Below are 25,983 nucleotides of genomic sequence, written 5' to 3'. Positions count from 1 at the left end.
GAATGTTTTTGAGAATCGCTGGCGATCCTAAAACACGCTAGAGGGTCCCAGCCCTTACGTTTTCTTCTAGTCTGCATACTCGGGGGATGTTTCCAGCATGGAGAAAGTCTAGGGTACAGACAATCACCGCCACATGGGCCGGAGCAGACTGCGCAGGCGCAGAACTACTGCGCCTGCGCAGTCCGCTCCGGCCCACGTGGCGGTGATTGACAGCGCCGATCGCGCAGGCGCAGTACAGAGCGACCTGACATCGCCGGGGACCGGTTCGGAGCTCCAGCAAATGGTTGCGAGCAGAGCTGCGGCGAGGGAGGTCCTGGGAGCTTGGGGCTGGAGGAAGCCCCCGGTAAGTACCACTCATTTTACTCTCTGTGACCTGATAACTCCTTTAACGATTAAAATACATACCGTATATATAGGACATCACTGAAGGGTACAGAACATGGTGAGGGGTGTAGTCTCTTCACTGAAGGGTACAGAACATGGTGAGGGGTGTGGTCTTATCACTGAAGGGTACAGAACATGGTGAGGGGTGTGGTCTTATCACTGAAGGGTACAGAACATGGTGAGGGGTGTGGTCTTATCACTGAAGGGCACAGAACATGGTGAGGGGTGTGGTCTTATCACTGAAGGGTACAGAACATGGTGAGGGGTGTGGTTTTATCACTGATGTAAGGGGTGTAATATCTCCTGGGGGGTTCTGAACTTGAGCGCCACCTATATAGAGCGTGCTACAAGCCCTGAGTGTGTGTACAGAACAAAGAAGTACATACACTACACCAGGGGTAGGGAACCTATGGCTCGGGAGCCAGATGTGGCTCTTTTGATGGCTACATCTGGCTCAAAGACAAATCAGTAGGGGTTGATTCACTAAGCTACACTGTGCTCAAGCAGCGCAGCTTAGTGTGGCAGCGCAAGTAAAATGTTCAAAGTAGGCACACTACTGCTATAGCATGCACTACTAACTTACTCGCACTCCCCCCCCCCCCCAAAAAAAAAAACCACGGCAGCTCCAATTGTCCCGCCCTGGCCCGTCAGGCCTAGTGACTTTGTAGGACGAGATCCCTGCACTTTGATTGGCCCAATAGACTGTCTGTCACTTGACAAGCAGCCTATTGGGCCAAAGTGCAGGGATCTCATCCTATAAAGAGAATTAACCCCCAAGTCATCTAGCTAATTGTATAAGTTGTTAGTCAGTATTTCTCCTGTCTGGCTCTCAGGGAAATTGCTGATGTTGCTGAAACCCAAGAGAAGCTGAAGATGTGTCTGACACTTCCGCTGCTCGGCAGATCAAGTGTATACACATCACCATGGCAACAGGGACGTGAGCATGCGCACTGTCCCCGTTTGAAACATATTGTATGGCTCTCAAGGAAATACATTTTAAAATATGTGGCGGTTATGGCTCTCTCAGCCAAAAAGGTTCCTGCCCCCTGCACTACACAATACATAGACATGACTATGGTAGGGATTAGATTGCGAGTTCCTACGAGGGATAGTTAGTGACAAGAATATATAGACTGTAGCACTGCAGAAGATGTTGGGGCTATATAAATACTGAATAATAAATTAATAATACAGCTGTGGACCGATAATGACAACAGTCCCAGGATTTTTATAGTGTCATGTGACCAGGAGGAAACAACTACAGACTATCACACCAAACATGGCTGCCAGTGCTTCTCCTGACCATCAACTGGAATCCAGAGTGAGGAAAGAGACGGAGCAGATTTTACACTTTTAATATATAAAACATAACCCTTTACACAGTGCGCTCCATATAAAGCTTCCTCCCGCAGAGTTCACACACGCTTCTTAGCTGTCAGCCTCTGGCGTTTGAACTGCTTGTCTCTGCGTTTCACAGGAGGCTTTGGTGGTGGCGCTGTGGTCTCGATGATCTCAGGCTTCTTCTCAGCTGGGGTGTCAAAGACGCTTGCAGTGGGGTCTTCTGGGAGCAATTCCTGGTCGTCTCTCTTTTTCATCTTCTGTAGTTCCTTCACCTGTTGTCTTTCCCGGACTCTGGCAGCTGTTGCCAAGCGGATCATTCGCCGATGCTGAGAGAGACATTTAGTAGAGAAGTGAATGGGAAGAGCCGTCACAGAGGTATGCATTATACAGAGAATTGTAACAAGATTGCCTTTAAGCCTATACTGAATGAGGTGCAGAGGTGAGTTGGAAGTGGTGCTAAGCATTGAGCATTACTCAGTAATACCTCCTGTATGTAGCCCAGAGTGGTCTTCTATGTTATGAAGGCAAACTACTTCCATCCTATGGGTCACATCATTTTACTAATGAGTTTCTACAACTAGCCTGAGCATTTTCCTGACAACAGTTGTGGCAAACAATAACATTTGTTTAGCACTTTTCTTCAGTCAGACTCCAAGCACTGAAGGGCTGCAGCCACTAAGGGCGTGCTCAATAGGCCACCCTGCAGTGTTATTGAGTCTTGCCTGAGGACTCCTTACTGAATAGGTACTGGCTTCAGCCAGGATTAGAACCGTGGTCTGTGTCATCTCATTTTATGTGAAGGATCTACAGAAAATAGTCTACGTTGAAGAAGTGTAATGTACAATCATCCAGTGGAGAGTACTTATGTATGCAACAGAAAGTATGCATGTGCTGGTCTCAGCAGGTTCACTGGAAATGATTGGGCAGAATTAAGATCATTTGTGAAACACAAGATTTATATCAGAAACCAGATCTTCCACACTTAAAGTCATCAGTGGACTGGACTTAGTTTTGTGGAGGAATGGATTGCTATGTGCTAGATATTGCACACCGTCCTCTGTTTGGCCCGGTCCACTCCCTAATAAAAAGCACCAGAGTGGGGATGTAGGGTTTGTTTACATTATACATGCATGGAAACCCCTAGCAGAACATTGATGTGGGAGGGGGTAACCAAGCAACTGCAGCACATCAGGAAGCGGTGTAACTCTGCTCAGGGACCCGAAGAGCACTTAAGGTGCCCATACACCTTTTGATCTGCCACCAGATTAACTATTAGATCCCTCTCTGATCAAATCCGATCAGAAGGGTATTTATTGCATGCCCTCTCCCCCCCCCCCCCACCCCGTGCATGTGTCCATCCCTCTAGTGCAGAGGGTGGAAAGCTCACCTGTCTGCCTGAACGACTCCTCGCCTCCTCCTGTATCATTGGGAGCACCTTTACCACAAGACAAGGGTGCATCTAGTGATGTCACTGAACGTGCCAGTGTCACCTGGTACCGGTGCTCCCAATGACGGTGAACACTGGAGGGGAGGATTCGCACTGGTGTGATAGGTGGGCCTTCAACACTGCACACAGACTGGGGGCAGTGTTGCCAACTCATCCCTTTAATTACTGACACATATGAATTATACAGGTTTTGTGGCTAGGTAGATGCAGGTAAGACACTGATTATGTGTAAGTAGCCCAAGAACCTGTATAACTTAGATGTGTCAGTAATTAAGGGGATGAGTTGGCAACACTGACTGGGGGGGGGGGGGGGGGGGGGGGAATGAGTTGGCAAAACTGACACTGGCCGGGAATGTTGGGAAATCGAAACCCATTACCACCGTGCACCCGATCAAGTGCTTGCGACAGATTTTCCACCATGCCCGATGGATCCATTGAACCAATTTCAGCTGGAAATCAATTATAAGATCAATCAAATATGGCCATGTTTCGGCACCAGTTCTCTTCTGATTTGAAAGACTTAGCGGATCAGAAGGTTGAGTGGCCTGCAATATTGACTAATATATGGGCACCCTTAGAGAATGTCTAACATTTTGGAATATTTTATAAGGGAACTCACAGGAGAGGCAATGAGCTGCACATAACTATCTCCCATACATCACTTCCCATCCATAACACCCCTCCCAGTGTGAGGCAAGCACTGACAAGCTCTAGAGATAAGAGATGGGGTCTGTACCATGTTAGGCGATCGGTAATGCGGGTTTTCATACAATGTTGGTCCTCCGAAGCTTCCCTGGAAAATCTTGATGAGGTTCAGCACAAAGCGAGGTCCGATCTCCACCAGAGATGCATCTTCTTCTATGATCTGCAGGGTGAAGCGATACAAGCACAAGTCATGAGACCTCCAAGATATTTGATTTCAGATAATTGGAATTACTATATCAGAAAGATATACCTGCCAGCACAAACCAAGGCTACCCAACAGGCATGTGACAATACCAGGTAATCAGGACAACTTTAAAGAATTTTTATAAAGGAACCTGAAGTGAGAGGAATATGGAGGCTGCCATCTTCATTCCCTTATAAAACAATGCCAGTTGCCTGGCTGTCATGCTGAGCTTTTGGCTTTAGTTGTTTTTGAGTCACACATGCAACCAGTGGACTCTGGAAAGCATGCGGTCTGGAGCATGCTCATTCTGGAAGACCTATGGAAACTGCCAAATATATTTCCTTTTATACAATATCAGTTGCCTGCTGCTGTATTTTTTTTTTTTTTTTTTTAGCAGATCAAACTTATCAGTAGCTAGGAATAGAGACTGCAAGAGCTCACAGGTTAATTCATTCTACATCAACACTGAGGCTTAACCCTTTCAGTGTGTACACACACACACACACACACACACACACACACACACACACACACACACACACACACACACACACACACCCCCAAAGTGAGAGCAGATTACAGCCTTGAGTTTTTTAGGATTTCCATACATTGCAATGAAGAAAATCTTTTGCCATGAAGGTTCTCATGCTGTGGCTAATCCTGTAGAGCTGAGAGGAAGTACTGAGTTTAGTACCACTTCAATAAATGGAAATTAGCACAATGTACATAAAGGCTATTTTGTACATTAAATGCATGATGCTTTGCAAGAGTCTTATTTTTAATATACAGTAAAATAAATGTGTTTATGATGCTTGTTATAGCTTTTCATTTGTGTGGTCATCATCTTTTCTTCCTGGATAGACATAGGATGGGGGTTCTCCAACTAGGTGCCGCAGCACCCTGGTGCGCCTCGAGCATCTCCTAGGGGTGCCTCAGCATTCATCCCCATCCTTTGTGCATTGCCATTAGGTAATGCAACCGCACATTTATATACAACATAGCTGCATTACCTGCCTGTTAAGCTTTAGTCCAGGCGTCAGTGGTTGAAGTTAGAGAGAGGAATCGGGGTGGAGCGATGGATCAGTGTGCCTTCATCTGAATAGGTAAAGAAATGTTTGTCCAGCTAATGAGGGTCACTTACAATCTGGAGTGGGTACTGAGGTGATGCTGCATAATGAAAGGGAGTGCTACTAACTGCAGTCCCTATGTGGGGAAATGTCTATGTGCTCTACAAGACTCACGCTTTAGCTTTGCCATGTTCATTCAGGGGGGAGGCTGCATAATAGAGGAGATGTTGCCTCACTAACTGGAGTGGGGGATGCTGGCTAATGGGGGTGGTCACTGATTATTTGGAGGGGGTGCTGATGGGGAGTAAATTACTATTTGGAGGGGGTAATGCTGGGAGGCTGCCTAATAAGGGTTATAACATCATTCGGTAGATTTTGCAGAGGGGTGCCTTGAACAAATGTCAAAGCCATCAAGGGCGCCCTCACCCAAAAAAAGTTTGAGAACCAATGTCATTATGAAGACACAACTAACCTGATAATTCCTAAACCAGATCCTCTTGTCTGCAACAGAGAAGGTGAAGACATGGTCTACAAATGGCTGGCTCCTTGGGTGGTATCTCGGCGTTCCAAAGATCTGCAATCAATGACAAGAGATTGGGGAATAGAAGTGGTTACATAGTTATTTGGGTTGAAAAAAAAAGGACATACATCCATCGAGTTCAACCAGCGAACAAAGTACAACTCCAGCCTGCTCCCTCACATATCCCTGTTGATCCAGAGGAAGGCGCAAAATCCTTACAAGTCATGTCCCATTAGCCCCAAAAGGGAAATAAATTCCTTCCCGACTCCAGATGGCAATCATAAAAACCCTGGATCAACACCACTGGACATTACCTAGTAATGGTGAAAAGTGGAGCTCTCTGAGGTTCTCTGGTATGACACCCACCCCATTCTGTTTCCCCATGATGACAGTCGACCTGCGTCCAACCATTTATATGCTATAATTTATGGTACCTTGATTGAAACTTCCGATCAAAAGATTGGATCGGAACGATCGAATCAAAATAAGAAAAATTGTATGGTGTGTAGCCATCCTAACAATGGAAATTATTTACCCCAAAAGCTGTGGTTGTTATAACATCTTTTGAAGGTGCTTTTACACTGTTGTGGTGTGCGATTTGAAACAACTGATCCATAACTGAAAAGTCGCACTGACGTTTCAGCCATGGTGAGAGCCCCCCCCCCCCCCAAAAAAAACAAAACAAAAAAAACATGTGACTTCTGGTGCACTTCCAGAATTACTTCTCCCTGATTTACATTCTGACATTGACCACATTGTGTCATTTTTACTGCTGGCAGGTGAGGTCAGTGGGAGATGATGCTTGCTTTTTTGGCAGTTGGAAACAGCTGTTATTTCCCACAATGCAATGAGGTTCACAGACAAGAAACTGTCAGGACCATGGTCCTGACATCACACTGTGGGAGGGGTTTCACCACAATATCAGCCATACAGATCCCCCTGATGATCTGTTAGAAAAAAGGGAAAGATTTCTCATGGGAAAGGGGTATCAGCCACTGATTGGGATGAAGTTTAATTCTTAGTCACGGTTTCTCTTTAATGGCCACTGTGACAAGCTGCGGCAGGGGAGAATACAATGACATGATTTCCCCGTGGTAAGTGTAAAAGGTGCCTAAAGGATAACTTCATGAATGAGTGCAGGTCGGCATGAGTACATATTTTATATTGTGTATTCTTGCAATTCATGCATATTAATATTCTAATAAAAATATGTTGCTTTTTTAGCACCATTTCTTTCTTGATTTTTGTACTTTCTGCCCGCAGAAGTGATTGGAAGGGAGCAGCTTATCCTACAGCATCCCCAAGTGGTGATCTTGTATTATGTTATTTCTACTATTCAGCAACTCTAACACGGCATGTGAAATGTACACATGAAAGGGTAGCTTTTATAACTAATTTACGCAAAGTTCTACTTCATAAAAGCATAAATAAAATAGCCTATTACCTGTGTAAATAGTTCTTTCAACAGTGAGAGATATGGATCCTTGTCAAACACCTGAAAAGTCAGAGAATATCAGATCAGCTTTATATGAAGTTGCAGAAAACGTTAAGGCTGTATCCAGAGTTGTGAAGGTTTGCTGGGGTTTGGCTATATGCTGGGACGCCACAAATACATCCAGAGAGAAAACTAGAATGATCAGTTTATCTTAGCTGATAAAGAGGCTGTCTGTTGATATTCATCCTCTATAATAAAACCCCTTTGTCTCTGCGTCCCATGTTCGTGTCCCTGCGCATGTGCCGCAGGGACAGCCGTTGGACGGGAGCAGCACAGACAGGGGGCCGCACGGGGTGTGCGCCCGCGCAGTGACTGTGCGTCGGTGGTGGCGGTCCTGGGAGGGGAGGGGGTTTAAACACAGACCTAGATTCCGTTTTTTAAACGGGCTTAGAACTACTAGTAAATAAATAAGAACAGTAATGTTTTGAGACTGTGGCCTTGATTCATCAAAGGTTGTTTGATAAAAAAGAAAAAAAAAAACACGTTGTTAAAGAGACTCTGAAGTCTCGTTTTTTTACCTTGTTTTTTCTTATAATCCTGTTGTACATGAATGTCCCACTAGATTTGCCGCATCCCCGCGGCAGATGAATGATTTATTCCTGTGTAGCAGCCCTGCAAACATCCCGGGCTTCATTTCCTGGAGGGGCAGAGCTCTGAGCTGTAGTTCTGCCTCCTATGTAGTCAATCTCCGCTGATCGCCACCTCTCCCCCGCCCCTCTCAGTCTTCCTTCACAGAGAGGGGCGGGGAGGAGGCGGAGATTGATTGCGGAGAGGCTGAGCTACTACTCAAAGCTCAGCCTCTCCAGGAAGCGAGCCAGGGCAGCACAATCTGCCACCAGCAAAGTCGTAGAACTTTGCTGGTCTATTACACAGGAATAAATCATTCATCTGCCGCGGGGATGCAGCGAATCTAGTGGGACATTCATGTACAACAGGATTATATGAAAAAAACAAGGTAAAAAACGAGACTTCAGAGTCTCTTTAAAATACTGCATTCGGTATTTTAGATTTTTTGCCAATTCATCAGTATTTTCACAGGTGCGGTAGACGTTTGGTAATTTACCGAAGCCAATTGTCGGTAACAGCAGAAGAGTGTGTGCAGAGGCAGCATTACAATAGTAAGAGCCATCCCTTTAGATGTACATGTTTTGTTATACTGCCTCTCCTCGCTTTGAATTTGTCCATAAAGGTGGCCATACATCCTACAATTTTTCATTTTTTTCCCCGATTACATAATTTAGTTCGATTATAAAGATTTTTCCAACATGTCTGATTGTATTTTTATAGAAAAAAAACCAGGATAATCATTCATTTTTCTTGATGAAAAAGAAAAGATTTTCATTTTTCATTCAATTTCTTTTGGTCGAAAAAATGGGAAAATTGAACTTTTTGATTGCACCGTGTATGGGTACCATTAGTCTTTCTTAACATTTTATTTAATTGACACAGCTTAGATGAGCTTCCAGGAGACTTTAAACATGCCCTGCTTGGGTGATTTACCCACTAGCTACTCTGCATCTTCAAACAGAAACCTAAGAGGTTCAGGGCTGCAGGGGAAGCCTCTTTTGTTTCATGATCTCTGCTCAATGCCTGGGGGGTAGAAAAGCTAGACCCGTTGGAAAAGCTTGCGGGTCCTATTAGCTACAATCATCCAGACTTACAGGAGACAGGGGTTGTTTCTATTTGCTCCCTGCTCCTGTCAATCATTGAGATATCCACACCGACGGCATTCAAAGCTGGTTTTCGTCACCACAGAGCAGCCGGTAAAGATCGAACAAGAAACTTGGTTTAACCGCATGCTGTAACCTTGATGAATTGACATTTACTGACGGGTTGAGGTATTTACTGCACAAGTTGGTAATTTACCCCACTGCTCGGTAATTTCAGCTTTTCATGCAGTGACAGCCCTGATGAATTGACACGTTTCTAAATGCTCCGTTAACCCAGCTTTTTTCAGCATTACCGAATGCGGTAATGCTTGATGAATCAAGGCCAGTGTGTCCTGCAGTCTATCCCAGAACATAAAATTTCCAATAGTAATATTCCCATTTGCCTCCATCCTTGATAGAAGCCTAAATAAGAGTCAATTAGTCAATAAGAGTTATTATTCAATTTCCAAAACAATGATTGCAAACAGACACAGATAATACACAACACAACAACCTAGCTTATAATTGTACAGACAGGTGGAAGATAAATACCCACATGAAGCTAGGATCACACTAGATGGAATGAAGAACATCCCCTTTGGGTGCTACTAACTCTTCCTGGCCACGCCATCTTGGACGCCTTGGAGGACTGTACAGGAACACCCATCTTCTTAGGATGAAGCCCACCCACCAAACCATAAGGGCTCGTTTCCACTATCGCGAATCCGCATGCGTCCAACGCATGCGGATTTGCACATGTAATGCAAGTGGATGGGCCTGTTTTCACTGTAGCGTTGTTGAGGTGCGTTTTTTTCAGCAGTGAAAAACGCACAAAAGAGCCGCAGAATTCGCCTGCGAGTGGAATGCATGCGAATCGCATTCAATGTATTTAATAGGGAAATCGCATGCGATTTGCCCATGCGTTTTTTGCCGCGAATTCGCATAGGTACCAATGTAAATTCACACAGGCAGCGACATGGTTAAAATCGCATATACCCTCACCTATGCGGAATCGCATGTGGAATCGCGGCAAAAACCGCATGGGGAATCGCATCTGCATGTGATTTCATCAGCGGTGGAATCCAGGCGATTCCGCACCGCAATAGTGGAAATGAGCCCTAAGAACGTGGTGAAACCCCCCCAATCCTGAAAGCAGGAAATTTTCATCAGGTCTCCCTTGCCGTCAAAAACGCATGCTACAACAGACACCATTGGAAGCAGATCCATAAAAGAGAATCTGTAAGGAGAAAAGTGCCCCTGGAGGGTACTTACCTTAAGAGGGGGAAGCCTCTGGATGCTAATGAGGCTTTCCCTGTTCTCTGTCTCAGCGCTGTCGGCTTCCAAAAATCTGCCGGGGCTCATAACAATCTTGTGTGAGCCTCGCGCAGGTGCAATATGCAGTAGTGGCTTTTGTTTGGGCTCAGGCAGAAATAGCCGAGCCAGATTGGATCCGCCCTACTGTGCATGCACAGACAACACATGCCTGCGCAGTAGAGAGGATTCGATATGGTTTTGCCATTTCCTCCTGAGCCCAAAGGGAAGGATTGTTATTGATCCTGGAGCCCAGCAAGGCTGACAAGCGCTGGAACAAAGGGACAGCAGAAGCCTCATTAGGATCCAGAGGCTTCACCCTCCCGAGGTAAGTTCCCCAATAGGGGTACTTTTTTCCTTACAGATTCTCTTTAAAACCTCCCTAGCGGTATTGACAGATTATCCGTCCATACAAAACATGCTGTGAACAGTATAAACATGCATACACATCAATACTCTCCTGCACTGTATACTAGACCCTTGCTTGACACATTTTAGCAAGTTACAGGAAAAAAAAAAAGTTTAAAAAAATTTTTTTTATCACTTTTTGCACAGAAATCCTGGGGAAATTGAACGCCCGGGAGGTTAAAGAGGAGCTGTCAGCCATACTATCTCAGAAAAAAAATAAACCTACATATATATGTAGATAAATACTTGCTCTACTTACATAACATATGTATTGCACTGTCCACATTTTGATTTTAGTGATTTTCTTGGCATTTCCCATTTTAAGTGTGGCTATTTTGATGCCAATTCTGATGTAATTTCCTCACTTAGTCTCTCCTGCCTGATTTGCCAGCCCTTCACTATAGAAAGTTCTAAGCATGAGAAATATTGGCCAGAGAGGAACATATGCGTGGGAGGGGAAAACAGGAGGGAAAGAGGCTTCAGCCAATCAGGCTGCATTAGTTAAGTTTGAGGGGGACGTACAGAAACAAAAACAAAAAAAAAAAAAAGGACAACCCAGCATGCCCTGCAACTTCCTTTTTGTGTACCAAATAAGAGTCAGGTAAACTGGGGATTGATAATTTATCAACAAGAAAAGTAATAGAGATTTTAACTTTTGGATTGCCTGGTTAGCATCCTTATTACTTGTTTAACAGATAAAAACAAAGAATTGATTTTGGATTTTATGCCCGACAGTTACTCTTTAAACCCGTACATTGGATCTGCTGTGACCATACACCACGTCAATGTGACATAGCGTGGACCTTACACAGCAGTGCACTGCTCACTGGTTCTGCCCTGCAGTCCTTCATTATCCAAGCACTAGAGATAGTTGATTCTTGGAAAAACTGAGGGCTAAAGAAGAGGATGACAGAGGCTAAGATGGATAAACAGTATATGTGAAGCTATGAACATGCCTATTTAACAGCTGAAAGAAGCAGTGATTGACAGACAAAACATTGACAGAGACCTCTGAGGTGCGGAAATAGATATGGTCACACAGAGTCGGAGTCAACTGAACGAATGAGGAAGAGGAGAGATGGTCAATGACATGCTAAGAATTTCCGCTAGCATACAAACTGTATGAAGCTTGGTATTGGGCCAATAAAAATTATCAAAAGCTGCACTTGACTGGCCCAATCCTAAACTGCATACAATCTGCATGTAACCTGGAATCATCAGCATCTCCTTCAAGCCAGAAGGAGGAAGTGTGGTAGCGAGTCTTGCAACGCATCCCATAGGTCGTGTGAAAATGAATTGAGCTGCATAGAAGCCGACAGCCTTCTGGGTAAGTAACCCCCTGTCTCCCGTGCACACACCTGAGGCAATTAAGCCTCATTTTAGTCACGAATTTGAGTGGCTTCCTACTCAGAAGCCCATCGCTGGTAGCAGGCCCTAGCTGGTTAGCACATTCAGCCGTTTCTTCTTATCCTATATGGAACTGGAAGCTTTTTTTTCCACAGGAAGTAGATTTTAGATACTCACAGGATCGAAGGAGAGTAAAGGGCGGGACCCCTTCAGGCAGTTCCCGGTCATCTTCAGCTCTGCCAGTGTGTGAACTGTAACAGGGAAACATTGGTCACATGAGAACAGGGCAGGTAAGGATAGGAATTGTGTGCTCGGGAAGTGTATGGAATATGGAACGACAGCTGTATCAGGACATGAAAAGGTTTAGCAACAGGCTCCACTCTAAAGCAGAATATACATATCACTGCCAAACACTGCAAACAGATTTTTAATAGACTTCACCTTTGGCAACACGCAGGGCCAACTGGCAAGCTGCCAGGTCTCCCCCTATTTTGAGCTCCCCTAAACTTAGGTACAGCCAGGTGTCCAGTTTCTGTGACATTCTGAAGCGCACTGGAACATTAGGCTTTTATTACTTCCCAGGTACCCTTTGGGCAGATTTGCCTTTACTTCCTGGCTCCTTGACAAGCAAGTGAGGTAAAAGCGTATATCAAAAGGGGGGTACAATATCTGAAGTTTTAAATGCCATCCGAGTCCCTACTGAGAAGTTTTCCTCATTTTCTGTCCTGGTGACAGGGTTTCTGAGAACGCCACTCACTCCTCGCCCATCAAAGAGAGAAATAAAATCTTGCAGTCACACATCTGACTTGTAGTGTACTGATTCATATCATAAAACAGGTTGTCTGGGTTTTTATTTCTGTATTCCCAAAGAAATTTCCTTTTACTTTTTTTAGTGTCTAAAGAACGAAAAGGTGACTCAATTTCACCAATCAGTACAGAGCACATCTTCTAATCTATTCACCCTCTGGTTGCAGTTCCAGATCAGGAGCTATAAATTAGGAGGCCAACATACATGAGGGAGTTAACAGGTCTGCAATAAGAGAAAGCATTATCACTAAACATTCTAAGCAATAAGTTTTGAATCAGGATGATACTATTTACTGGCTAACTTAAAAGAATAAGAGTAAGCAAGCTTTTGGCTGTTAAGCCTTCTTCAGACTCTGTTCCTATATGCTGACAAAGTGCAGAAAATACAGCTCATATACAACTCACATAAGACATATGAATGTCTTTACGTATGTAAGCAAAGCAATCTTGGTATCTTCTTTTGATGTGAGTAACACATGGGCTGTGTTTTCTACATCTTGACAGCATACAGGAACCAAGTCTGAAGAAGGCTCAATACCTGGCAATTTCAGATAGGTGGACAAAAAGATAATTTAAAACAGGTCCGATCAGATTTCCGATCATTTTTCTTATCAATTTTGTATAGAAGTGATTGGAAATATGATCGGAAATCAGATTGGACCTGTCAGAAATTATCGACTTTCTATCTGACGAGAAATTGCATGATGTGTACCAGGCACAACAGCTGGAAGCTTGCTTACTCTCATGCTATTAAGTTAGCCAATAAATGGCATAATTTGGTATCGGATTTAAAACTTCTAGCATTTACTGATGGCAAGCACGGTACAACACTCTACTGCTAAACATTCTACTCACTGTTTTGTACCAGGAACTTTGCTGATGGCCCCCCTGGGCTATTTGACACCCTGGAACAAGAAGAAACATACATAAAACACCCATGCAAATAATACAAATTACAAAAACTTTAAAAGAATTGAAATTAAAAATAAATAAGGTTTGAGAAAAACAAATGTAACCCTTTACAGATTAGGTATGGTCATTCAAATTTTAGTTTTCTTCTGTTTACTGCTGCCCTGTTTACCCACAAGTCAGGATTTCTCCCACTTCCTTTCCAGACAGGAAGTGCATACGTATCGTTAAGAATGATGGCGACAGCAAGAAACATTTCTAGTAGAAATAGAATGACGAGGCAGAATTCCCTGATTAATATTTGCATTACTATCCTGAGGACTACCAATTGTGAAGATCAATGGTCAAAGGATGGTGGGAAAATTCCACGCTAGGATTCCTATCAAGTTTGTAGGGTATGCAAGACCTCCTGCTGCATTCACTGTGTCAACAGCTGGATTTCCTCATTTATTCTGATGCATTGAGCTGATGCAGACACAGCTAGTGCCCCCCTGCTTATAGAAGGTACAAAGCACCATCTGCCCATCCCCTCATTTCTCCTGTTTCAAATAGCGATGGGCTGCCGAGGAAGCCACGCAAATTTGAGATTAAAATGAGGCCTAATTGCCTCAGGTAGATCACTCGAGAAGTCATCTCATTCAGTATCACACCAAGAAAATGTAATTAAAATGGTCTGGCGGTGGTACTTGACCCCAGAAAAAAAAATTCAAAATTTGATACTCAAGATTAACCACTTTGTTGGAGAGAGTGTGGTCAAATTGGCTCCTTGGAGCATGCGTTTTGGCATTGTCCAAAGATCCAACATGTATGGAATAAAGTTGAATTGTTTCTTAAGAAACTACCTGTAAATCTTACCCAAATACCCCCATATATGGCATTGTTACATATTAAAGTTATTGACCTTCCCCCAAAAGAAAGACTAATTTTCAATCATGTTTTTGTGGCAACAAGAGCACATATAGTACACAAATGGAAATCTAAATATATCCCCAAAAAAGAAGATAGATTGAAAACTGTTGAATTTAACTTACATGCAGAAAACTCATGGACAATAAGATCCGGAAATTTGAACTCTTAAAGGGAAGGTCCAAGCAAAAAAAAAAAAATGAGTTTCACTTACCTGGGGCTTCTACCAGCCCCATGCAGCCATCCTGTGCCCTCGTAGTCACTCACTGCTGCTCCAGTCCCCCGCTGGGAGCTTTCTGACCTCGGAGGTCAGGGCCGAATTGCGTACATTTTTACACATTTCCGCTAGTGCAGGAACATTAACGCATACATTTTTACGCGTTAGTGGTGCAATGCGTAAATTTTTGTTCCTGCACTAGTTGGAATGCGTAAAAATGTATGCAATGTGGCCCTGACCTCCGAGGTCAGAAAGCTGCCAGCGGGGGACTGGAGCAGCAGTGAGTGACCACGAGGGCACAGGATGGCTACATGGGGCTGGTAGAAGCCCCAGGTAAGTAAAACTCATTTTTTTTTTTTTGCTTGAACCTTCCCTTTAACTGAAAAAAGATATTTTTATGGCCTATGGTATATCCTCAAACTAAATTATCAGAACTATAATTTATGCTTATCCGCTCACAATTTCTTATAAGTACAATGACTATTAAAAGAACAAACAATATATTCAGAAACCAGTCTCTCAGTAATGTCCTGTTGGACAATATTTCTTCTCTTCTTTAGTTTAGTTAATTTCAGTTTAGTATAGAATGTTAAACTAAGTAATATAACATAAATCATTTAGGTATGACAGATCACACATTAGCGATAACGAATAACTAATTTCATACATATAGTCAAATACAGAATATACACGTATCCTTACTATGATACATTTGTGTATAAATAGATGGATGCGACTCCTTAGTGACTTAGTTAGGAGGACTTTGGGCCCCCAGTTACTAGGGAAGTTCTGCTCCCTGTCAAATTTAAAATGCAATTGTATTATAGTCTGCAATATCTACATTTATATATAATGTTCTGTAAACACTGCACTCAATGTAAGTAATGACTAAAAATGTGATTGTATTGCATTGCTAACAAATATTGTTATACTTGGTCTGTTGTATGTTTCAAACCACTATAATGTAAATGTATTACTTTGTTATACAATTTGCTTTGAGGCCTTTATATGTAAATTGGCTGTAAGAATTTTCTTTGAAAAAACCCAATAAAAAAAATATTGAAACCTAAGAGTTACTTACTCATAAATCCATCTTCTATGCGTTCCAAACGTCTTGCACGCGTCCTATTGGATGTGTTGCAAGACTCACTACCGCGCACTTTCTCCTTCCGGTTTGAAGGAGGAAGTGCGCGGTAGGGAGTCTTGCAACGCATCCAATAAGACCTGTGCAAGACGTTTGGAACGCATAGAAGACAACACACTTATGGGTAAGTAGCCCTCTCTCTCCCAGCTGCACACCTGAGGCAATCATGCCTCATTTTAATCACAAATTAGAGTGGCTTCCTACTCAGAAGCCCATCACTAGTGGCAAAGTCCCTCTATTGCTATCCTGAAGCCCATCTGTGCACTCACCACATATACAAGTCCTGCTTCTTCTTGGCTTCAAAGTAAATGCATTTGTTGCAGTTTTTCATTTCACAGACCTGTACAAAAGAAAGTTACTTTTAAAACGCAGTTTTCAAACTTGCATGTAATTGAATTCACTGTCAATGCACGCCAGGAGATGTAGTCCCCGCAGGAGACATAATCACATCTACGGGCTACATTTCCCGGCATGCATTGCAGCAGCTGGGAGCACGCTCTACAGGCAGGAAGCTATGAGCTGCCGGTTGCTGCAGACGCTCCCTGTGGAACATAGTGCACTCCACACAGACTGTGAGCTACAGGAACAGTCTACTCCTGTAGGTAAGTAATGCATTATTAAAAAGATACAGGAACTGAGCTTTCATTAAAGGACTTACGAGCCCAAAATGTCTAAAAAAGCAAAGTACCTGTAAGCTGTTTAAATGCACGGAGGACGCCGTCCGCGCCCTCCGTGCAGTTCCGCCGGGTCCCCTTCCTGAGATCGCCCCCCGCGCCGACCCCGACCCCCCAGGCCGGGTCGGGCTCTCGTGCCGCTCTCAATATGGCCGCTTCCATTGGCCGCGGCTGCGCAGTCCGCCTGGCCGCGAAGCTCTACGGCCAACCCCTCTGATCCACGCTACAGTGCGTGGTTCGGGGGGTTGGCCGTAGAGCTGCGCAGCTGCACTCGCGGCCAGGCGGACTGCGCAGCCGCGGCCAATGGAAGCGGCCATATTGAGAGCGGCACGAGAGCCCGACCCGGCCTGGGGGGTCGGGGTCGGCGCGGGGGGCGATCTCAGGAAGGGGACCCGGCGGAACTGCACGGAGGGCGCGGACGGCGTCCTCCGTGCATTTAAACAGCTTACAGGTACTTTGCTTTTTTAGACAGTTTGGGCTCGTAAGTCCTTTAAAAGCTTCTGTTTCGAATACTTATGAAATCCCCGCCGGGAGACTTGGGCGCAGGATACAGCCGATATATGGCTTACCCTGCTGCTGTACAACTCCTGGCGGCGTTAATTACTATTCCCCCTCCAGGTTCACGTGGATGGTGGGGAATAATGTAATTCAACTGCCAGCTATTGCTGGCGGCCAAATTACAGTGTTTTAAAAGTAACTTCAGCTCCGTCTTCTGACCTCGCCGAAGTTACTCCCTGTGCCTGCTATAGCCGTAATTCCTATTACGGTCTATGGTGGTGCCGGCTGTGCCCAAGTCTCCTGCATTGTTATTACAGTGCTTGTTCTGTTTCAGGGTGTAAGTGTAGACTGACAAGCATGGCTCCACCCACAGGGTCACTGGGTTGCAGTTTTCATGTATAGCCACAATAATGGAGATGGTCAGTGAGATGTTAGCATTTCCAACATGTATGCAGATTTAAAGTGAACCTGACGTGAAAATAAACTTATATGAGATAAAAAAAAAAATTGTATGTAGATAAAAAAACATTAACAGCAATAATCATTTTATTTTCAGCATTCTAACTTTGGGGTTGATTCACTAAGAAAATAACGCAAGTAAGCTCCTGTTACTCACGCTATTTAACCTTGCGCACCTTAATGCACACTCCGCGCACTATTGGCAGCATAGCGTGCATGAATACCTTTAGTCAGAGCACTGTGCATAGCGAGCGCTTGATTCATCCAGCCCTGGACCCCTTCAGGTCCAGTAACTTTAAAGGAAGTTATCCCAGCACGTTGATTGGCCCAACAGGGGCCATGCATGGGCGGGGTGGGTCGACTATTGCAGGACCATGCTGGAGCAGGAAAAGCTGTGCGGCCCCATTAAGATTAGCGACGATACATGATAATGCAATGACAGAGGACTACACGGCAGGGAGGGAAGCCTCAATAGATCACGAGGCTTCCCGCTCTTTAGGTAGGTATCTGATGTTGTGTACCAGAGCTTCAGCTCCAGAACTCTTTAACCACTTGAGGACCGTGAGCTTACACCCCACTAGTGACCAGGCTATTTTTCAGTAATTAGGCCTCTGTAGCTTTAAGGCCTCGCTGCAGGGCTGTACAACTCAGCACACAAGTGACCCCCCCCTCTCCCCCCCTTTTCTGGCCACCAACACTGTTGGTGGGCTCTGATCGCTCCCAGGATGTTTATTTTTTTGTAAATATTTATTGTAATTTTTTTTTTAATAAACGTATTTTACTTTTATTTCTTGTAACCCTCCCTCCTCCCGCCAGCCATCCTATGACAGCGGATCGCTTCTCTGCCACCCAGGTGTGACACGGCTGTCCCCAGTGCAGCACTGCCATAGATCGCAACGCTGTACAGAGTAACTAGATAGTGGTTTTGCCGTCTAACAGTCTCCTAGCGACGATCGTCACTGGGAGACTGATGACGGAGCTCCGTCATCCAAGTGGAGATGTGTGCGCACGTTCTACAAAACCCCGCCCCAGGACTTGACACCAATTGGTGTTAGGCGGTCCTGGGGCTGCCACCACGTTCACGCCGATTGGCGTTACGTGGTCTTTAGGTAGTTAAAGGGGAACTGAAGAGAGATGTATATGGAGGCTGTCATGTTTATTTCCTTTTAATCAATACCAGTTGCCTGGCAGCCCTGCTGGTCTATTTCTCTGCAGTAGTATCTGATTAAAACCAGAAACAAGCATGCAACTAGTCTTGTCAGATCAGACTTATAAGTCTGAACCACTGAAAAACCTGATCTGCTGCATGCTTGTTCAGGGGCTATGGCTAATAGTATTAGAGGCAGAGGATCAGCAGGGCTGCCAGGCAACTGGTATTGTCTAAAAGGAAATAAACAGGACAGCCTCCATATACCTCTCTCTTCAGTTCCCCTTTAAGGCGAATTGGAATTGGAAGAATGAAATACTCTGCACACACAGACGCAAATTCTGCTGCCGCGCAGCCTGACATCAAACACGTCACATACCTCATTTATAACGAACAGCTTGTCTTTACGATCCATTTTGGTATCTGTGGATGGGTAACAAGAAAAAAGTGAAAGGCAAGAAGTTTATAGTTTAGGAATAAACCTTTATGAAAGTTATACTTTAGCCATGTTTTTTGTCTTAGGACAAAGCAAGAAGTTGGTCAGAGTCTGGACTGTATGTTCTTCTCTCTGATCCCATCTACACAAACCAAAGAAAAGTCAGGCGGGGTGGTCAGATGGCGCTATCTTGGCCGAGAACCTCCTGTGTGCAGCTGTTCCACACCCCCATTTAGCGATCTTTTATGTCCAATCATGAAACTACTTGCAACTTATAACTCTCCCGCTGCTTGCCACTCGCTTATTTGCTGCAGTCGTTGTTCCTCCACTCTACACATAACAGTACACATTTGCCATCTATGGCTGAGCAGCATGTCGGTACACAGCTCCTTCCCCGAAATGTTGCCCTAACGATCACTGAGGGAAGCAGTGGCCCACATGCAAGTCACCTTTTTCACCTACGTTTTCTCCTAGGTGATATTTTCACAACTTGTCTAAATGATTTTCAACAAAAAGCTAACCTGGAGGCTAGAGACTTGTCTGTACAGCCTCAGCCTCACACTGTCGCCCGAGGGATTAAGCCCAGATCCCCCATTTGTATGAGGCTTCAGTGGGCTTTCTTCCCCCAGACATTTGCTCCAGTTGTCAATCAAGGCAGATCAGCAGAAAGCAAGCCACAACCCCTATAGAATCCTGCCTCTGCTCACCAGCAGAACAGGATGTGCTATTTACTTCCTTTTAAACAATGCAAATGGCCTGGCTGTCCTGCTGATCCTCTGCCTCCAATACTGATAGCCATAAACCCTGAACAAGCATGCAGATCAGATGTTTGACTGGATTTGCTGCATGCTTGTTTCAGGTGTGTGATTCAGACACTACTGATACATGAAAGATCAGCAGGGCTGCCAGGTAAATGGTACGGTTTAAAAATCAATAAATGTGGCAGCCTCTATATGGGGGCAGCACATTGGCAAAGTGCCTGGCGCTGGGTCCCCGGTTCAGCGCTGGGTCCCAGGTTCAATTTCAAGCCAGGGCACTATCTGCAAGGATATTGTATGTTGTGTGGGTTTCCTCCGGGCACTCCAGTTTCCTCCCACATCCCAAAAACATACAGATAAGCCCATTGGCTTCCCCCTAAATTGGCCCTAGACTACAATACATACACTACTTCACGATACATACATAGACATATGACTATGGTAGAGATTAGATTGTAAGCCCCTCTGAGGGACAATTAGTGACAATATACTCTGTACACTGTGTAATATGTCGGCGCTATATAAATGCTAAATAATACGCCTCTCACTGTAGTTGTCCTTTAAAGAGAAACCGAGGCGGGGTTCTGACAATGCAATCCACGTACAGAGGACTGGGTCTGCCTATACTGCCCAGCCTCTGTTCCAATTTCAATCCCCCTAAATTCCCCCTGCGCTCTGCAATCCACCATAAATCACAGCCGCGCTGTGCAGGCTGTGTTTACATCTGTACTGTCAACTCTGCGTGCTTCCCCCGCCTCCTGCATAGCTCCGGCCCCGCCCACGTCCCTTCCCTCCAATCAGCGGGGAGGGAAGGGACATGGGCGAGGACCAGAGCGATGCAGGGGGAGCGCCGAGACTGACAGTACAGAGGTAAACACAGCCCGCTGTGACACACTGCGTGTCGGCAGTGTGGCTGTGATTTATGGGTGATCGCAGAGCACATGGGGGGCTTAGGGGGGGATTGAAATAGCAACAGAGGCTGGGCTGTATAGGCAGACCCAGCCTCTGTATGTGGATTGCATTGTCAGAACCCCACCTCGGGTTCTCTTTAATGCATCAGAGTAGTGACACCTGGAGCAATTTTCAATGTGAGGAGATAAGCTGTAAATATTCAATAAACACACACGAGTCTGCTGCCCTCATACTACCAGCCATGCAATGCGATCAGTCACCACTCTTGGAAACTCACCTGCTTTAGAGTGTGGCATTAACCTTCTCAGGTCCTGCATCAAGTGTCTGGTGCGGAAGTTGATTCCACGTGAAGAAAATATTAATACCCTTTCCTTGTTCTTCCACTTGCCCTGCAAATAAACACATAAACATGCACTGTTTAAACGACAACAAGCAATCTATAACATACTCCCCTAAGATATTTTTTTAGGAGATAAATGATACAGCCCCTCTTATGGTACAGAGCTTTCAGCATGATCCTCATACTAGCCAGAGCAGGGAAAGTGAGCAGGAGACCCATCAGCAGGGCTGTCATCTGACTTCAACACCCCTAATTTGCATATAACAATCTTGTTTATTGAAAGTAGAGTATGTAACATAAAAGGCATTTCATCACTCCCAAAGCTTAGGAATTATAAAGCTATATTAAGAGGACATTTGCTTTTGGGAACAAAAAAAGCTCCTAGCCAGTAAGCTGACACTCTGGGCCTGCAGGCTCCAGCGTGCAGGGTTGTGCGCACGAATAATCATGCTTAAACACGAACATCCAAACTTAAAAAAAAAAAAAAAACGCCAAACACTCCACTTACCTGGGGCTTCCTCCAGCCCCTGGCAGTCGCTCTGTGTCCTCGCCGCAGCTCCAGTTGCTTCCGGTGTCCTTTGCTGCAGAAGCCGACCTTGCCAAGTCGGTTTCTTGTGTGTTCCACAGCACAGGTTACGTGGTCCGGCCGACGTCATCAGGATTGTACTGCGCAGTATAATCCTGATGCTGTCGGCCGGACCACGTGACCCGCACGATGGAGCGCAGAAGAAGCTGACCCAGAACCCGACCTGGCGAGGTCGGCTTCTGCAGTGGGGAAGACCGGGAGCCACCGGAGCTGCGGCGAGGGCACAGAACGACTGCCAGGGGCTGGAGGAAGCCCCAGGTAAGTTTTTTTTTTTTTTTTTTTTTTTAAGCTTGGACCTTCACTTTAAGGAGGAAGTGTGCCGTGGTGAGGCTTGCAATGTGACCAATAGGAAACATGCAAGCTGTTTGGAACGCAGGGCGGACGGCGGAATCATAGTTAACTAACCCCTTGCAATTCAGCCACTCAGCAGCAGCAATTAAGACTCATTTGAATCACAAGTAAGCACTGGTGATTACTCATGAGCACATCCCTGCCAGTGTGCAGCCTTGCCATTTCAGAAAAGGGCCTCTACCTTTTCTATGTCTGATATAGAGAAGGCCAAGGCCATTTTCTGCAGGGAATCAGACCAGCTGATGCGGGGTTCCGGCGAACCTCATATTCTCTCTGGACATGAGTGCAGACATATTTCCAATCTTAAAAATCTCAGACATAAATGAAGCATTTATCCTACAGATCATGACACTCAGTGGCTCCTATATAACACACAGACAGTGTATCTCACATAATGTACAAGACAGTCAAACTGTGACTTCCATACCATACAAACCATGCAGGCGGCTACTGGCTCCCCTACACCATACAGGCAGATTTTGAATTCCATATACCATTACAGGCAACTCATAGATTCCATATACCAAATTGACAATACAGGCTGCTTCTGGATTCCATATACAATACAGGCTGCTTCTGGATTCCATATACAATACAGGCAGTGGGTTACACATACTACAGACCATGCAGGCAGCTACTGGCTTCCACATGCCATATAGACCATCCTGCAGCCAGTGGCTGCCCTTACAGATACTGGCCTATATATACACCATACAGCCCATTGCAGGCAGTGGCTTTCACACACTGTACAGACCGTGCAGTCGGACATTGGCTCCCATTTCCCATACAGGTATAGAGCATGCAGGCAGGAAGGAGCTCCCCAGAGGGTGATCAGCCTGAGCTCTGCATACTGTGCAGCTCTCACCTCGGACACCGGGGCCGGCACTGTGTACTCCCGTCCCGCCGCATCCTCCTGCTCCTCACTCTGCCCTAACTTTGCCTTCTTTTTCCCCTGTGAGACCAGCTCAGCATCAGAGCCACGTTTTCTCCTGTAAGCGGCCATGTTTCTTCTTCACCGGAAGTTCCGTCCAGTCTGAGATCATTGCTCATGTTCCTGCATGGTGTGCGCCGGCGCCCTCTGCTGGACTATGTACAAAACACAGGAGCCTACAGAATGTGCATTGTCTACATCTGCTTGCTATACAGTCATTAGCAAACTTTATTTCAGATTCTAAACCAGTTTTATCCCACACTGAAATAAAATATTCAATGCAGCTACTGTTAGGCCTGGTACACACCATGCAATTTCTCATCAGATCGACGCAGGCCCGGATTTACATCACAGGAGCCTACAGGCACAGATGTCCTGGCACCTTATGGTGAGCATACACGGTTTGTTTTTTCCCGCTCGTTTTTCTTATCTCTTTCCATTCACTTCTATCAGAAATTGAGCGGCAAAACGATCGAAATGTCGGAAATGATCTATCCAACCATCTAATCACCTCAAAAACGAACCGTGTATTCCCAGCATTAGACTTTGCCCTCCATGAACCATGATTCAATCGCTATGCTAGGTACACACCATACAAGTTTCTGTTAGATGTTCAGTTTTACCTGCCAGATAGATAATTTCCAACATGTTGGAAATGATCCATCTAACCATCTATCTGCCTAGCAAATAAGCTGTGTACACACTTGAAAAATTACAGACCAATTTTACCCCCTTCCATGTAGTATGAGAGCCATACTCAGGGGTCTCAAACTCGCGGCCCGCGGGCCATTTGCGGCCCGCGATACAATATTTTGTGGCCCCAGGGCCCCAGAGCTTGTAGGGGCCCCCAGTGGCTACAAGAGGAAAAAATTTTTTTTCAAATCGGCCTTATAGTTTTTGAGAAAATTGATTTTAAAGTTGCAAAGGAAAAAAATACACATTTAAAAACCCGCCGACTTTAATGGTTAATAGCAAATCCACCTTAAATGCTAGAAACCCTAAATTTGCAGGATATGTTAAGGAGATCATTAGGAATAAGAGGAAAAAACAATTTTTCAAAAAGACCTTATAGTTTTTGAGAAAATCGATTTTAAAGTTTCAAAGGAAAATAGTATACTTTTAAATGCGGTAAATGTCACTTTTAGTAGCAAGCCTAACGGTAGTGTAATTTTACATGTATCAAAAGAAAGAGCCATACATTTCCTGACGGGGTTTCCAGGGGGTCCATACGCAGCCGCAGCGCTTTGGCCAGGGATCGCTATACAGCCGTAATATGGCTGTATGAAGATTCCTGGCATTTTTTCCTATTTTCCCAATTTTTTTTTTTATGTTTAGAGTGGGCGGGCAGAGGCGGCGATCCGCCGCGATTGACTTCAGGAGGGGCAGAGCTGAAGCTGAAAGCTCTGCCCCTTCCAGGAAATGCCGGCGGATTGCCCCCCGGGGCGATTTGGGGGCTCTGCAGCCCTCGTTTTGCGGCGGGGACATGTGAACTCCCTTATGCGGCCCAGCCTCATCCTGACTTTGCCTCCTGCGGCCCCCGGGTAAATTGAGTTTGAGACCCCTGCTCTACACAGTCTATTCTATTGAGCTGAACTCCCCATCAGATAGAATGCTTTGCAAGATGCTGCACACACACAACAGATCAGTATCTGCAAAAGATCCGTTCCTGAAAAATGCATTCATAGTCTATGATATCTGCAGATCCTCATACACACCTTGTTTAACAGACATTTATCTGCAGAGGCCAGGTAACTGGTATTGCTTAAAAGTAAATCAGTATGGCAACCTCCATATACAGAACCCCTTTAAATTACAGTTTTCAAGTCAACCTTGGTTGTCTTTAAAAATTAGATACTTACCTCAGTAGTAGTAATCCTCTACAATTATCCTCTTCTAGGCCTCCGTTCCAGCATTGGGTCCCTTTAAACATATTCAAATTGTTGAATATACTTCTCATTGCCGCACTACTGTCCATGTCTGAAGGGTGGGCTCACGGAAAGTCTAGGAAGCTTCTGGGACAATCAGAGGCTTTCCACTACTGAGGTAAACATAAAGACTTTAGGCTCAGTTCCCAGTTGTGTAGAAAATGAACTCGGTCAGTACGACATCTACACCTCCGATCTACGCAGGAAGCGTATCCTATTGCTAAAAGTATAGTCCGCTTTCACTTGTGGAAAAAAAATGGATCCGTTTGCCACATCCCAACCTACTCCGTTTTTCCGGATGAGTGGAAGCATTGGCCATAGCCACCTGTGGTGCTAACGCATCCGCCCTGGATGCAACGAGAAAGCAGAGACTGGAGTGGTCCGCTGTGAATGGCCGCAGCAATTGGGAACTGAGTCTAAATCCCTTCCCCATTGGAAGTTTGCTTTAAAACAACAACTAAGCTGGGTGATTTTTAGATTTAGGGTCCTTTTACACGTAATGCCTTTCGTTGAGTTGCGTCCCATTTTGGCAAGTGGGATGCAATGCGACGCCATTCAAAGCAACGCATTCAGTGTAAAAGGGTCCTTAATTGATAAATTAACCGCTGGTATAGAATAACAGAATTCCACTTTCCTTTTAATCAATAAGTCTTCAATCTCAAACTTTGTAAAATCTTCATTGATCTATAAACTACATAATTAATGAATGATGATTAATGACTAAAAAGTGTAATCTCAACTTAAAGTGAGCCCGAGGTGAAAAGCTGATGAGATAAACAATTGTACTTAACCTCCTACTTCTAAAAATGACTTTTTAGATATCCCATGGTTTTATTTTATATTTAAACATTTACAAAGTAGATTAAATGTTTTATTGTCTCTGCTCAATGACGTCTATTAAGAGTCCCAGAGTTAAAATACATGAACTATTGATCTTTTTTTTTATCTCTCCCTGCTCTCAGAAGTTGTATTTTGCCAGGGAAACTATTATGGCTGTAATTTGCTTATCAGTAAGATTAAGTATAGTCCTAACAAGGCACAAGACAAGACAGAAACTGTCACATGCATGCCAGAAAATTAACTCTTTCAGGCAGCAAAATAGAACAAGAAAAACGGTTTATTTTG

General features: G+C 44.7%; 1 protein-coding gene across 1 annotated transcript; it reads right to left on the bottom strand.

Moving 5' to 3' along the window:
- Positions 1-1,722: 1,722 nt before the first annotated feature.
- BRIX1 (biogenesis of ribosomes BRX1) lies at positions 1,723-23,048 on the bottom strand. Its single transcript, XM_068271808.1, has 10 exons — positions 22,868-23,048; positions 21,003-21,114; positions 18,999-19,042; positions 16,111-16,181; positions 13,521-13,570; positions 12,036-12,109; positions 7,093-7,143; positions 5,601-5,702; positions 3,909-4,037; positions 1,723-2,051 (listed from the first exon to the last, which is right to left on the bottom strand). Exons 1-10 carry the CDS (start codon positions 23,003-23,005, stop codon positions 1,800-1,802), a joined length of 1,023 nt encoding a protein of 340 aa, XP_068127909.1. The 5' UTR covers positions 23,006-23,048; the 3' UTR covers positions 1,723-1,799.
- Positions 23,049-25,983: the final 2,935 nt, after the last annotated feature.

The sequence above is a fragment of the Hyperolius riggenbachi genome, chromosome 1 (genome assembly GCF_040937935.1).
Source record: "Hyperolius riggenbachi isolate aHypRig1 chromosome 1, aHypRig1.pri, whole genome shotgun sequence".
In the NCBI taxonomy this organism is placed as follows: Eukaryota; Metazoa; Chordata; class Amphibia; order Anura; family Hyperoliidae; genus Hyperolius; species Hyperolius riggenbachi.
Note: the sequence above shows the minus strand (reverse complement) of the source record. Positions and strands in the feature narration are given on the sequence as shown.